The sequence below is a fragment of the Penaeus vannamei genome, chromosome 1 (genome assembly GCF_042767895.1).
Source record: "Penaeus vannamei isolate JL-2024 chromosome 1, ASM4276789v1, whole genome shotgun sequence".
Lineage (NCBI taxonomy): Eukaryota > Metazoa > Arthropoda > Malacostraca > Decapoda > Penaeidae > Penaeus > Penaeus vannamei.
In genome coordinates, this window is record NC_091549.1 from 10,059,609 (window position 1) to 10,076,211 (window position 16,603).

The 16,603-nt window shown below is 39.6% G+C and overlaps 1 protein-coding gene across 1 annotated transcript; it reads right to left on the minus strand.

The window, feature by feature from the left end:
- Positions 1–4,170: 4,170 nt before the first annotated feature.
- Positions 4,171–15,296, minus strand: LOC138863780 (uncharacterized). Its single transcript, XM_070128999.1, has 2 exons — positions 14,747–15,296; positions 4,171–5,201 (listed from the first exon to the last, which is right to left on the minus strand). The coding sequence occupies exon 1, from the start codon at positions 15,139–15,141 to the stop codon at positions 14,755–14,757; it is 387 nt and encodes a 128-aa protein (XP_069985100.1). The 5' UTR covers positions 15,142–15,296; the 3' UTR covers positions 4,171–5,201; positions 14,747–14,754.
- Between the last annotated feature and the right edge of the window lie 1,307 nt (positions 15,297–16,603).

A 16,603-nucleotide genomic window follows, 5' to 3' on the forward strand; every position in this document is an offset into this window, starting at 1 on the left:
CTGTGCGCTGTAACTAGCTGTTATCAAAACAGTTTTTATATATTTATTGATTTATTTGTTATTATCTATAACTTCTCTTTATCTCTCTGTGTCTCCATTTCTCTTCTCTTGTTTATGTATGTGTCTCAAGGTATTTATCAGTCTTTCGCACACACACGCACACACACACACACACACACACACACACACACACACACACACACACACACACACACACACACACACACACACACACACACACACACACACACACACACACACACACACACACACACACACACACACACACACACACACACACACACACACACACACACACACACACAGACACACACACGCACACACACACACACACACACACACACACACACACACACACACACACACACACAATCAAACAAAGAAACAAACGCACAAACAAACGCATCCACGCACTCACTCAAACAACCAAACAAACACACGCACACAAACTGGTCCCCCCCAAAACACCAAAAAACCAGCGGTGTCTATTCAAGTCCAGTTATTCCCTATTTTGTGGTTTTCTTCAGATTTCACTTCATCAAGATTTCATATTGTTTTTTTTTTCTCTCTCTTTCTTTCTTTTTTTTTTCTTGGTTGTTGTTTCCCGTAAACTGGTGGGGGAATTGTAACAGATTAGATCTTGTTATTTCTCTTCTTCCTCTTCTGAGAGAGAGAGAGAGAGAGAGAGAGAGAGAGAGAGAGAGAGAGAGAGAGAGAGAGAGAGAGAGAGAGAGAGAGAGAGAGAGAGAGAGAGAGAGAGAGAGAGAGAGAGAGAGAGAGAGGGAGGGAGAGAGAGAGAGAGAGAGAGAGAAATAGCTAGAGAGAGAGAAAGGACATATAGATAGATAGACAGACAGATAAATAGATAGATAGATAGAGACCGAGAGAGATCGCGAGAGAGAGAGAAAGAAAGAGAGAAGAGAGAAAGAACAGATGGATAGATAGATAGATAGATAGAGAGAGAGAGAGAGAGAGAGAGAGAGAGAGAGAGAGAGAGAGAGAGAGAGAGAGAGAGAGAGAGAGAGAGAGAGAGAGAGAGAGAGAGAATAGCTAGAGAGAGAGAAAGGACATATAGATAGATAGACAGACAGATAAATAGATAGATAGATAGAGACCGAGAGAGAAGGCGAGAGAGAGAGAAAGAAAGAAAGAAAAGAGAAAAAATAGCAGGATACAAATATAGATAGATAGAGAGAGAGAGAGAGAGAGAGAAAGAGAGAGAGAGAGAGACAGAGAGAGAGAGAGAGAGAGAGAGAGAGAGAGAGAGAGAGAGAGAGAGAGAGAGAGAGAGAGAGAGAGAGAGAGAAAGAGAGAGAGAGAGAGAGAAATAGCTAGAGAGAGGGAAAGGACAGATAGATATACAGACAGACAGACAGATAGATAGAAAGAGAGAGAGAGAGAGAGAGCGAAAGAAAGAAAGATAAGTAGATCGATAGATAAAGAGAGCATATACTGCACTACGTAAAACCGAGATACCAACACCAAAAACGCCTTAGAATGTCTACTGCAATTTGCAAGGAACTCCACATACAGAGATGAATAAAAGACAGATGAATGAAGGAATAGATGAATGAATACACGAATAAATGCGTAAACAGATAAATAGATCGATAAATGAATAAAAATGGTTAAACTCACACGCTTAGGGATTTGATGTTGAAAAAAAATACTGGAAAGTCATGATTTAATATTGAAAATAATCATTTTGCTGCTTTGATTTTGGGATTTTTTTTGTCTCCGTCTGAGAAAGAAATGGAAAGGAGGGAAGAAGAGAAGAAAAAGAAATGAGAGAAAGAGGAAGGAGATAAAAAAGAAATAGAAAGGAAGAAAGAAGAATAAGAAGAATTAGAAACGAGAAAAGAAAAGCAGAAAGGGAGAAAGAAGAAGAGAATAGAAAGGAGAAAGGAAGGAATTAAGAGGAAAGAAGAAAAGGAAAGGAGTTTAGAAAGAAATAGAAAGGAAAAAAGAAAACGAAAGAAATAGAAAAGAGAAGAGAAGTAAGCAAAAGAAATAGGACATAAAAAAAGAAAGTGAAACGAAAAGAAGAATATGAAGAAAAATTATAAGAGAAGAAGAAAAAAAATAAACATAGAAGAAAAAAATAGACACACAAACAAGAACAACAAACAAGAGAGAAAACAATAAGAATAATAACAAAACAAGATCCGAAAGATGTTTTTTTTCTCCTGTCGTCACTTAAAGCAAAATTAATGGAACTTCGCGCCAAATAAGGAGATTCTTCCGTTAGGCCTACAGGGTTCATTACGATAAATTTACAAGATGATAAAGCGTTCAATTACTCCTTCTCCTTTGCATACCTTGTTCTTGTTCTTTATCCATTATTTCTTTCACCTTTACGTCTTCTTAAGTGGTGTTCTCATTTTTACATTAAGGATCCCTTCGATTTTACGTGTTCTTAAGTGGTGTTCTTGTTTTTATATTCAGGATTCCTTCGCCTTTACGTGTTCTTAAGCGGTGTTCTTGTTTTTACATTAATGATCCCTTCGCCTTTACGTGTTCTTGTTTTTATATTCAGGATCCCTTCGCCTTTACGTGTTCTTGAGTGATGTTCTTGTTTTTATATTCAGGATCTCTTCGCCTTTACGTGTTCTTGAGTGATGTTCTTGTTTTTATATTCAGGATCCCTTCGCCTTTACGTGTTCTTAAGTGGTGTTCTTGTTTTTATATTGAGGATCCCTTCGCCTTTACGTGTTCTTAAGTGGTGTTCTTGTTTTTATAATCAGCATCCCTTCGCCTTCACGTGTTCTTAAGCGGTGTTCTTGTTTTTATATTCAGGATCCCTTCGCCTTCACGTGTTCTTAAGCGGTGTTCTTGTTTTTATATTCAGGATCCCTTCGCCTTTACGTGTTCTTAAGCGGTGTTCTTGTTTTTACATTAATGATCCCTTCGCCTTTACGTGTTCTTAAGTGATGTTCTTGTTTTTACATTCAGGATCCCTTCGCCTTTACGTGTTCTTAAGCGGTGTTCTTGTTTTTACATTAATGATCCCTTCGCCTTTACGTGTTCTTGTTTTTATATTCAGGATCCCTTCGCCTTTACGTGTTCTTGAGTGATGTTCTTGTTTTTATATTCAGGATCCCTTCGATTTTACGTGTTCTTAAGTGATGTTCTTGTTTTTATATTCAGGATCCCTTCGCCTTTACGTGTTCTTAAGTGGTGTTCTTGTTTTTATATTCAGGATCCCTTCGGTTTTACGTGTTCTCAAGTGGTGTTCTTTTTTTTTTACATTCAGGATCCCTTTGCCTTTACGTGTTCTTAAGTGATGTTCTTGTTTTTACATTCAGGATCCCTTTGCCTTTACGTGTTCTTAAGTGATGTTCTTGTTTTTACATTCAGGATCCCTTTGCCTTTACGTGTTCTTAAGTGGTGTTCTTATTTTTATATTCAGGATCCCTTCTGATTTGTATCACGTGTAGATTTTGACTTCGTTGAGTCTTCTTGGGGCCCGCTTTTGGTGTGAAGTTGGCAGTGGTTCATTTTTGGTTCGTTTTCTTGTATTTTGTTTATTTCTCTCTGCATTTCTGTGTTTTTGTATTTTTTTCTTTTTCTGTTAGTATTTGTATGTATACATGTAAATGCATACATATGTGCACAAATCCACACACACACACGAGTGGATATATATATATATATATATATATATATATATATATGCGTGTGTGTGTGTGTATGTATGTATATATTCTCAGCTCTCTCCCATATAGAAATGAGAGAAAGCTGAGAAAGGTATATATACTGTATGTGTATATATAAATATGATATATATATGTAATATATATATATATATATATATATATATATATATATATATATATATATATTTATATATATATATATATATATATATATATATATATATATATATAATATAAGTATATATATATATGCGTGTGTGTGTGTGTGTGTGTGTGTGTGTGTGTGTGTGTGTGTGTGTGTGTATACATACACACACACACAAACACACACACTCACATATATATATATATATATATATATATATATATATATATATATATATATATATATATATATATATATATATATATATATATATATATATATATATATATATATATATATATATATATATGACTGTAGAATTAAGGCTCGAAAAAACAAACTCGCGTCTATGCTTTGACTATTTTTATTAAATATATTAACAACAAACAAACAATCAACAAAACTTAACATAACATGACTCCGACGCCACTTGGCCGCCGGTGATGAGTATTATCGGTCGCCGGAACGATCGCCCTCCCGTGTGCGTGTGTAGCTGTGTGTGTGTGTGTGTGAGTTTGTGAGTGCTATGTGTCAGTATGTGTGAGTTTATGTGTATTTGTGTCAGTGTATGTGTTTTTGTGTGTAAATTTGTGTGTCAGTTTGTGTGTGTGTGTGTGTGAGTTCTTGAGCGTTATGTGTCAGTGTTTGTGCGTGTGTGAGTTTGTGTGTTATGTGTCAGTATGTGAGCGTGTGCAGGTGTGTGTGTGTCAGTTTGTGTGTATGTGTGTGTATGTGTGCACATGTGGTGAGAATGGCGCTTGGAGGAGACAAACAGTTCCAGCAAAATTAATTATTTTGGCAATAAAAAGGAAAAAAAACGTGAAATAACAATAACAACAATAACAAAAGACGAGAGATAAAACGTGTGTTGCAGGAATTCAATAATTTACGTTAGGAAATAGTCTTTGAGAATCGAAATAATGGAATATATTTAAAAGCTATTTCGCTGTCATGGAAATACGTATATTGAGGTGTATTTTAGGCCAAAATTTAAACGAAACGGCTTGCTTCAGGTTAACCGCCGAAGCAAGCTGTGGCAGCCAATGGGAAGATGGCTTGGTAAGAGACTTCTGGTATTATTATTAAAGAGGAGATAATGATACCTCTTTGTGGTATCATAGAGCAAGTGGCACCTTGAAGACAGATTTAATACCTAAGAGGAAGTGGCACTTATGGTGACGTCATGAAACCTTAATTTTTTTTAAGCGTGATGTTATGAAACAGACGTGACATAAAAGATGACGTCACGAGGGGAGGTCTTGAGGAGGGAACAGCAGGAAGCAGCCAATGAGACGTCGCCATTGCGCGTAGTTGCTCGGGATGACGTCACGCAAGAGCTACGAGCATAAAGTTGGATACGTCTTCATTCCATTCTTTATCTGAAAAAGAAACAAAACAAATATAAGATATCTATGAATAAGAATAATTCAAAATCATTCATGCGAAGAAATTGAAGATATGAATACATTATTTACCTAAATAGATACAAATGATATGAACTTGGGGGACTACAGCGCTAAAACTGGATACCGCTTGAAGCATCTAACGGTATCTTTGATATCTATTCTGAGAATCTCTTCTTATTACTCTCTATATCTACTCTAAGCTCCCACATTCCCATTAGAGAAAATATGAAATATGACCAAGAGCCACAAATAGACTGACATTGATAGCCAGTCAATAGAACGGCTACGTACCTAAAAGAAGTGAACAAGAAATATAAAGTCAGTGAGAAGGGTAACGAGGGGATTTTAAAAAAACGACTAACATATATAACAAAAAAATAATATCCCCTAATTAGACGAAACAGACCCCTCCCCTCCCCATGTCCCCCGCACCCACCCACCCACCGGAGGAATGTCGAGAACACGTTGGGAATATCGCTGTTACTCTGCGGTGAGACGCCGTAACAGCCATAACGATCATGTGGCGACACAAAAGGCCGCGTGTCAAGGAGGGAAGTAGGTCAGCCATCTTCCCCGTCGACACAATTCGCTGAGCATTTCGTTGTGGGCGCCATAGCAGATGTCTCGACGAGTTTCGGCCAGCTCGGCGGTGAACCGTATTCGTGTTGACAAATGTAGAAAAGGTATGAGGGAAAATGAATATCTTCACTATAGGCCTACAAGAGATGTATTTGACCGGTTTCGATTATATCTCCGTTATATATTTCTGACGAAGATAGAATCGAAACCAGCTAAATACATCTCTTGTATTGAGAAGATATTCATTCTCCTTCATACCTTTTCTACATAACTCGGCGACGCAATACGTGTCGAGGGGGGGGGTAGGGGGAGAGGGGGCGATGACGCAGAGTTTGCTTTGACTTTGCTTTTGAGGAAAAGTAACGCATTGTATTGTAGCGTCACCTCCGTTGTTTTTAGCATTATTATTTCTTTCTTTTTTTTTTTCTTTTTTACTCCCGCCAGTGTGGGGAGGTTGAGCAACAGACCGTGTTATTTTCCACAATTTATGGACCGTTTGTATTGACTTTTTTTCTTTTTTTTAACAGTTGGTTTACGTTATAGCCTAGAGGAAAAGAGTGAGTATGTTTTTTATTTATTTATTCATTTATTTATTTATTTATTTATTTTTAAGGGAGAGTTGATATCGGTGAAGATATCTGCAGCTATTTAAAACTGTTTGGCGTAGATGTGGCTGATTTAGAACAGATTATGTGTAGATATTAAATGAAATGATGAGGGCGCCTTTTGAACTCATAGAGGATGTTCTAAAATTAATTTGCGATGATGAGTAGCATACGAGTAAAAAAATATGAATAAATGAAGAAGTGAAAAATAAGGAAGACCAAGGCAAGTAAAGAGGAACGTATTTCTTCGTGTACATATACAGACACAAGCGGATAATTGTACACACATCGGCACTTACATTCCAGTCGACATCAATATCCGTACATCGACACGCATATGCACACACGTAGATACAATCACACACACACACACACACACACACACACACACACACACACACACACACACACACGCGTATACACACACACACACATGTACATACACACACACACACACACACACACACACACACACACACACACACACACACACACACACACGAACACACACACACACACACACACGAACACACGCATCCACACACGAACACACACATTATCGAGAACAGAACTTTCTTATACACTTCCCTAAATATGTGTCTGTCTGTTTGTCTGCCTGTCTGTTATTGTTTTTGCCTCCATAATTCTTTCCAAAAGAATACGAAGAGCGAATAGGAAGATGAGAGGATTAGAAGGGTAAGGGGAAAGAAAGGTTGATAAAACTAGTAGACAGAGAAAGGGGAAAGGAATAAGGAGTTAGAAGTGGACGGATACTTTAGATGAAGATAATAATGATATTAATGATGATAATGACAATAAAATCAGTAAATAATTAATTAAAAGCGCAGAAAAGAAGGAGGAGGATGCTGAAAAACATGATGATAATGATGATTATGAAGAGAAGAAAAAATAAGAAAATATGACAAATTACGAATTAAAAGAAAAGAAAAAGAAAACAAAAGCAAAAGCTAAAATAAATACGAACAAATAAGAATAATTATAAAAAAACTCAAACCAACCCCCCCCCCAAAAAAAAAAGAAGATAAATAGATAAACTAAAAAACAAACTAAATAAATAGATGAAATAAACTAAATAACCAAACAATGAAAATAAAACAAGACAATGTGAACGGACGGAGAAGACGCGTCCACGGCCTACTGGAAATGATGAGAGGCCGCAGGTAGTCCAGACAATAGGCCTATCGGGGCTGACGTTCATATCCTATTTATGCTCAGGAAAGCCATGCAATCGCGGCTGGCTTTCCAATGGCACGGACTCGTACTACAAGTCAGGGCTGCTGGCTCGTGAAGGAAGGGGGTTGGGGGGGTTGGGGGGGTTGGGGGGGTTGGGGGGAAGGGCATCTTTGCTCTGTGTTGTCGGCGTTTATAGAGTACTGGTTTGTGTGTACGTAATCGCAGTCACGTGCGCGCGCACACACACACACACACACACACACACACACACACACACACACACACACACACACACACACACACACACACACACACACACACACACACACACACACACACACACACACACACACACACACACACATATATATATATATATATATATATATATATATATATATATATATATATATATATATCCATACACACACACACAACATGTATATGAATATGTCTGAGTGCAAAAGGTTTCTGTGAAATTCATGCATAATTTGGAACTACGAAGCGTAAGTAACACTTTGTGAAAACGTGAAACGAAGTTCCGAACCTTAAAAAAAAGAAAAGAAAAAAAAAAAAAAATCCTTTTTTCTCTCTCTTTCACACACTACTGGAGCGATTCCCCTTCGTGGTGTCTCGCAATTTCATGACTGAAGAAGCATTTGATCTCACAATATAGGGTTGAAACGCGTAATATGTGCTCTTTGGTTGACATTGATATATGAAGGTCATGCGGCAAGGTTAAGCCGTATTTTAGGTGTGATTCGGTCTGCGCAAAATCACACATTTTCTCTCTCTCTGAGTTCGAAGTAAAAGATATGTGCGTTAACTTTTGCAACGTGAGTGTGGACATTTTTACACACTCACGTAAGACCGCCATGGAATCCGCAATAGGAGATCGAACTCTCTTTTAGGGGGATCGGGAAACTGGTGACGATGCCATTTTGTTTTGTGGAGAATTCAAACCATTTATTAAAAATCTAACCTCATGATATATTCTCTGGTTTCCTTTAACGGTTTTGACGAATATTTACCAGCATAAGTACAAAAGCATCCCATACAAAAGAAGAAAAAGCAGGATATTACCAGAATTAGGTTCCCACGAACGAAAAATCAAAGGAATCCAGTACCGTTTGAAGAACATCCGCCAACGTGACAGGAATTTCCCCTTTTGGTCTAACTTTAGGGAAACTTCCTCTCGAAATTACCCACCCAAAGCCATAATTACCGTAAATTGGCTACGGAACATATGCGTGACCCGCTAACACCGCGACCTAAAATAGGGGTGTGTTAGGAACCTGCAACCTCGCGACCTGCGTCAGCCACCTGTTGGGTGACCCGAAAGAAAACGGTTTGTACTTCCTGTAAACACGCGAGAGAAAAATAATATGTCGACATTTTTTCCTCCTTGACTCTATGTATATAGCTATTTAATTCAAAAATAATATTTCGACATTTTTGTCCTCCTTAACTCTCTATATATACCTATGTTTTTTTCTCTTAACTGTTTACCTATATACCTATACTTCAAATAAACATCTTTGACTTTATTATCTTATATCTTTACTGGATTATTTATAGAAAAAATGTATTTACGGACAGTTAATGTATATAGACACCCCCCCCCCCCCCCGCCACACACACACACACACACCTCGCGTCCTACCTCGGTCATTAGTAGGCCTATATCCATCACAAAACTTTATATCAACGTATACTTATTTTCCAAAGCGAGTTGTTCAAATAAAATGAGATTCTTATACATCTCGTGAGTATATAAAAAAGATGAGCCAGAAATTGATATCACAATCTGTTTTTTCTTCTTTTTCGCTTTTCTTGGTGGACAAAATAAATGAATAAACATCACTCTCTCTATATGTATTTTTTATTTCTTGATTTTCTCGGTGGACAAATAGAATGAATAACGATATATCTCTATCCATATGTATTATTTTTTATATATTTTTTTTCTTTTCTTGGTGGACAAATAGAATGAATAACGATCTATCTCTATCCATATGTATTTTTCCATCCCTATTTTTCTCGGTGGACAAATTGTATGAATTACCATCTATCTCTATCCATATGTATTTTTTTCTTTTCTTTCTTTTCTCGGTGGACAAATAGAATGAATAACGATCAATCTCTATCCATACATATCTTTTTCTTCTTTTTTTTTCTCGATGGACGAATAGAATAAATAACGATCTATCTCTATCCATACGTATTTTTGTCTCCCAATGATCCATCTCTTTCTACATGTATTTTTTTTTCACCCCTTTCTTTTCTCGGTGAACAAAAGAGTAGGTAAATGACTCCTTTCTTTTTCTAGGTGGACAAAAGAAAAGGTAAATTGAACTACCAAGCCAGGCTCTCGGTTGCCAGGGATCTCCACTCCCGAGCCGTCCTTTCAACGCGCTAATAGACTCTGACGCTGAGAAATAACGCGATTATTGGCTTTCGTGCCTTTGTGTTGCCGGGGCGTGTGTTCCTACATGCTGTCCTCCTTTGGGCGTTTTTCTGTTCTTCCTCTTTTCTTTCTCTTCTCTTTTTTTCCCCTTTTCTGTCTCAGTCGGTTCCTTTTTATTTATTTATTTTAATATCTCCGAATCTTTATTTCTCTTACTCTTTTTGTTTGGCTCTTTCTCTGTCTCTCTCTCTCTCTGCTGTCTTTCCCTGGTCGTTCCTCTATTTTCTCTCTCTCTCTTTCTGTCTCTGTCTGTCTGTCTGTCTGTCTGTCTCTCTCCTCCGTCCCTTGCTTATTCCCCATCCTCTTTATTCCTCTACCCCTCTATCTATATCCCTTCGTTCGCACAGTCTCCCTCCTCTCACAACCAGGAAATAGACCGTGAATCCAGCAAAAGGATTGGGTCATACATTCCATAAGAAATTCAACTGTGTAATGATGAAGATATTATTTGCTCGGGACTACAAGTAACAGATTGAGAAACAGTGGTGTTGTACTTCATGATAGAGGGTTGTTGTAGTCGAAAAAAAATGCATGGAAAGAGGTAGGTACTGATTGTATGTGTAGATATTTGAAGGGGATGATAGTTTTAGGAAGAGTAAATAGTTTTAGATGTGCGGATAGCAGTTCAAACAAAATGAAGATGCGTATACAATATAAATACACACAGACAGACAGACACAGACAGACCGACACATATATTTGTGTGTGTCTGTGTGTGTGAGCGTGTATGTGTATGTATCGTATACGAAGCAAATCTTCATTCTGACTGATCGAAAACAAACAAACAAACAAAAAACTTAAACAACCAAACACACAAACATACACACGCAACCCAACAATCACAACCGCCACACAACCCCAAACAACAGCAAACGAGCATCACCCCAATAGAATTCCACTCCCCGACGCCGGCTGACTGAGGCAAACCAGCCGAGCACCTTAACCAGGGGACCGTTAACTAACCCGATCGTTACCGGCCGCCCTCGGGGAGTCGGTCGGGCTTATCACGAGGGGGGATCGCGGCTCAATTTGTCTTTGGTGATTCTCTATGAGTTTTTTTTTGTTTTTGGGGGGGGGAGGGGGGTAAGGAGGAGGAGGAGGAGGAGGAGGAGGGAGGAATAATAATGATGATGATAATAATAATAATAAAGATAAGAAAAATAAAGAGGGAAAGGATTAGAAGGAGAAGAAGGAGGATGAGATTATGAAAATGAAGAAGAATACAAAGAAGAAGAGGAGGAGGAGTAGGAGGAAGAGGAAGAGGAGAAGAACAATTTTCTCTCTCTCTCTCCCTCTCCCTCTCTCTCCCCCTCTTTCTCTCTGTCCATCCCTCTCTCCTTCTCTCTCTCTCTCTCTCTCTCTCTCTCTCTCTCTCTCTATCTATCTATCTCTCTCTCTCTCTCTCGCATTTTAACAGGAACATTCCGATGACAACAAAACCTCCGACGATTTTATAAAAACCATCTCCTCGTTTCCGTCCAATTAATCCTACCACAGCGCGTCAGATTAACTCCAGCAAATCACGATAATAAAGACCCTTCGTATCCAACCGCATCTGATCGCTCACATCAAGAATTCTGAAATTAATTGAAGAATCTTGCAACAGTAACACCACACTGCCATCGCGTCGGGCTCCATCGGCCATGCGTTGTTCATTGCAGTCGTCGGTAGTTTCGTTAAGTGTAGGTTTTGTGTTGAAGGATGGCGGAAAGAAAGAGAGAAGAAGATTAAGAAAATTTAGAAGAAGGAGAAGATTGAGAAGAAGATTAAGATGAAGAAGAAAAAGATTAAGAAGATTAAGAAGAAAGAAGAAAAAGATGAAGATCAAGAAGAAGATTAAGAAGAAGAAGAAGGAGTTTAAGAAGAAGAAGAAGAAAAAAAAAAACGTTTTATACAACTGAATCTGAATTCTTTCTCAACTGTGTATCGACGATTACCCCCCCCCCAAAAAAAAAAAAAAAAAAAAAAACTGTGAGGTTTTTCTTGTCTAGTAATTGTGGTTAGAATTCAATGGATATTTGTTTACATTCTCTCGTATTTCTTCGCCGGAAAATTCAAGCTTCAGAGAGTGTTATGGTTTTACTGTCTTGTTTCTGGCTCTTTGGCAATTTGAACATTTACTGGTCTGTTCTAAACAAGCAGTTTCTTCTTTCATATCATAGATACAAAATCGATGACACACGTACAAATTCACACACATACTCACATTCACACATACACAGACACTGACACACGCACACGCACACACACGCACACGCACGCACACACACACACACACACACACACACACACACACACACACACACACACACACACACGCACGCACGCATACACACACCAAAATTGACTCAAACACTAAAATCACCTTAACGAGAGTACTCAAACCCACCCAAGTCCTATTATTTCCCTCTCCAAAGCCAGCAAAAACAACAACAACAACAACAACAAAAAACACCTGCAGTGCAAAGAACTCCGGGAATCTTTCATATCAAGCTATAACTCAGATCAAAATCATTTCCTGTTCTGACACTACTTCCGTCTTCGCACGTCGATGCTCACAGCTGAGTGCGACACCTGCTGTACTTTAAACAACGAAGGGAAGAACAAGAAAACACACGATAATAATGAAGGTCTTTTGGCTTCGTTATTAGACGCTATTACGCACACTCCACTTGGGTGTTTTACGTAATTGTTCAATGTGAATCCAACATCCATTGTAAATAAAGAAGAAAAATTATGGTGAATATTGCTATGTCTTATAGGAGTTACTTTACGGTGCAATAGTTTTATAGCAGGTATATTTAAACAAACACACACACACACGCACGCACACAGACACATACACACAGACACATACACAAACACGCACACACACACACACACACACACACACACGCACGCACACAGACACATACACACAGACACATACACAAACACGCACACAGATACATACACATACATATAAATTTCATGTAATTTATATTCCTCAACTCATACTGAATCACCATTCATTCTCGCTCCGATACCTTTCCCTCTATCTCACAAGCCCACAATCAACCATACTCATAAAACACTGTAAATATAACCTAACCAAAACCCACATCTACAGAAAAAAAAAAAAATCATTATCATCATCATCATTATCATCAATGCCACATCCTCACATCGCAGGGTTATCATTACCATCACAGCTGATACACACCTCATTCTTGTGCGTGTTTGTCGAGAGCGCCCGTTTCCTGCAAGGGGGGGGGGGGGGGAGGGAATGCTCCTCATTCTATCTCTGCTATTAAGCTGGGAATAAAACTCGGGCGGGCGTGACTTATGAGGGGAGGAGGGGGAGAGGGAGAGGGGGAAGGGTGTGTGTGTGGGGGGGAGGGAGACGGGGAAGGGTGGGTGGGGGGGAGAACGCACGGACGGGAAACCGCTGTTGTGCTTCGTCTTGCCTTCTGTACGTTCGTCCGTGGATGGAGAATGGATGTGGATGGATAGGAGGGGAGGGTGGGTGAGTGGGTGAGGGGATGGATGGATGGGTGGATTGGTGGGTGGGTGGGTGAGTGAGTGAGTGAGTGAGTGAGTGAGTGAGTGAGTGAGTGAGTGAGTGAGTGAGTGAGTGGGAGGGGGGGTGGGTGGATAGATGGAAGTATAGATATTATAGATAGATAGATGGGTGAGTGAGTAGAAGGATGGATGGGTGGGAGCGTGAGTGAATAGGATGGTTTATGGGTGGATGGATAGACGAATAAATAGGCAGGTCCAAAAAGGTGGATAGGCATACAGATAAATGAATATATAAGTTAGTATGTAGGAAGGTAGATGGATAAACGGAGAGATAGACAGAAAACCAACAATTCCCAAATTTCTTTGCCTGAATAAGTGACTCGGTCCAATTATCTTAACGAGTTGGTCTACTCTAATCGCTGTGATTTCAGAATTGTTAAAAATCGAAGTTGATTTGGATAATCGTCTATACTTCAGAAGGTTTCCCTCCATTTACAAGATTAAGGAAGTTGTAAATTGAATATTTCTGAGGATTATAAATATATGAAAGTTAAGAGGATAGAGTATTTTTTTATCTTTCGTTGGCAGATATCGTATAAATACTTGAACTTTGAACTGAATGAAGAGAAATTCAGTTGTACTTCATCGTTAGAAGGAAAATGATTTTGTTTAATTTGCAACTTACCGCGCCATGAAATAAGGTTGTTTAAGACATTTAATTCCGGCTGTTTACCTAATTTCCATAATACATAAAAAAGCTAACAATGGCAGCGACAAATACAACAAGAACAAGACAAAGACTAATATTATAATCAGTGAGTTATAACTGACAAATTTACTTCATATCTATATACATCGTCTGGAAGTAGTTAGAAGATGACTAAAAATCGTGATTACAATGACGTTTTTGATGAGTTTTGCCAAATATTGGCACGGATTACAATTCCGTAAAGAAAGTTTACGTATCAGTGAAAAAAACGACAAAAATTGGCATCGATTGTTCTTTTTCCTAGACGAAACGCGAAAACATTCCCGAGGAAGGGCTCCTGGCTCACAAGATGCGGGCAACAACAACAGCAAAACCTACAGCCACAAAAAACAAAAACAACAATAACAGGAGCATGACGAGGCCCCGAGAAGAGCACTCCCTCGTGGCCAACAAACCCACTCACCGAAGGGCCTAGGACTCGCGGCGAGAAGGCTCCTCCTGCAGGCTGCTGTAGGTCTCGAGGGCCTGGTGGACGAGCGGGGCCACGGAGGACACGGCCCTCCCGACGGTGGAGAGGTCGAAGTCCAAGGAACTCCCGAAGGACCTCCCGAGCCCGAGGCCGACGTCGATGAAGCCGAAGTATCCGAGGGCGATGAAGGCGACGAAGGCGAGGATGATGATGTTGGTGACGTTGAGGGTGAGCAGGGACGAGTAGGAGGTCGAGCGGGCCACCTCCACCAGCCGGAGGACGACCTCGGAGAGCACGTCGTCGGGGAAGGAGGTCTTGGGCGCGCCCTCGGCCTTCTCCGCCGACGCGCACGCCGCCAGGAGAGACAGACACAGCACGACCTTCATCATGGTGGATGTTTTTCGTATGTTATTCCGATTTGAAGATAAAAATTAAAGTCTTTTTTTTCTTTTTTTCTCTGAGTGTTTTTTTCTATTTTCTTTTTATATTTTTTCCCCCAAGAGAGATCTCGCGGCGTCGACCCTCACGACACAACCGTCACGTGGACACTAAAGCTTGATGGTTCCGTAGCTTCGTTTTACACGGCCCGTTATGTGGGGGAGGCGGGGGAGGGGGGTCAGAGGGGGGAAGCGAAACGAATGGGGAGGAAGGGGAGGGGAGGGAAGTAGGGAGTAGGGGGGAGGGAAGGGAGGGGCGTGAGTAATGGGGGGAGATGGTGGGCGGAGCGGGTGAAGATGAAGGGGGCGGGCTGAACGAAAAAGGGGAGGAGAATAGAGGATGATGGATGGGGTGGAGGAGGAGAAGAGGGGAGGAGGAGAAGGGGAAGAGGGAAAAAGGAGAAAAAGATGGGAGGAGAAGGAGAAAGGAAAATTAGAAATTGAAGAAAAAGGGGAAGAGAATGAAAAATGAGTGAAGAAGAAGGAACGCAACACGAGAGAAAATGGGAAGAGGAATAACCATCAAACATAATATATGATACACGAGAAGTAAATAAAAAAGAAGTAAAGAGAGAGAAAAAACAACACATGAAGAATACGGTGCCATCTTGGATTACCGATTTCTTAATCAATTCCCTTTTTTTCTTGTATGACAAATGGCAAACACGCAACAGAACCCGTGGAAGGCATGCCGGATCCATGACGTCACAAATGACATATTATTCTCACAGATGATGTGTCATGACTCCCCCCCCCCCCAATCACGTGATTTGACGAGATGACGAATAGAAAAATAATATAAATAAAAATAGAAAAATAGAAAAAGGCCATATGCTCAGTGATGTTTGTTACCGAGATAAACTGGCGGGGAGAAACAGCTGGGCCCGAGAGGAAGTTCCTGTGACATGGTGACACACTGTCCGATTGTAATTTACATATGAAACGGGAAAACCAGTGATGGAATAGAATTTACGAAATGGTCGTTAAAGTAATGGATAGCTTAATTAATAGGGGATTTGTATGAACACGCGTACAATCACTATATATATAAACATGCATGTATATATACATACATACATACATACACACACACACACACACACACACACACACACACACACACACACACACACACACATATATATATATATATATATATATATATATATATATATATATAGGCATACATACATACATACTGAAAAGTCTTTTTCTGGCGGGCGAAGACAATCTCACAAATGAAAACTTTACTTTATATTTCACTGTTCTTACCACAGAGGGGCAGAGGGTGGGAATGGGGGGGGGGTAGTTATGCATACTAAGCCATAACCCAAAAGGAACTTCATCTTCAAGACAAGAGAAACTGCCATGATAAGTACCTTTAAGCGCCCAAGGATGACAAAACTTCACATTC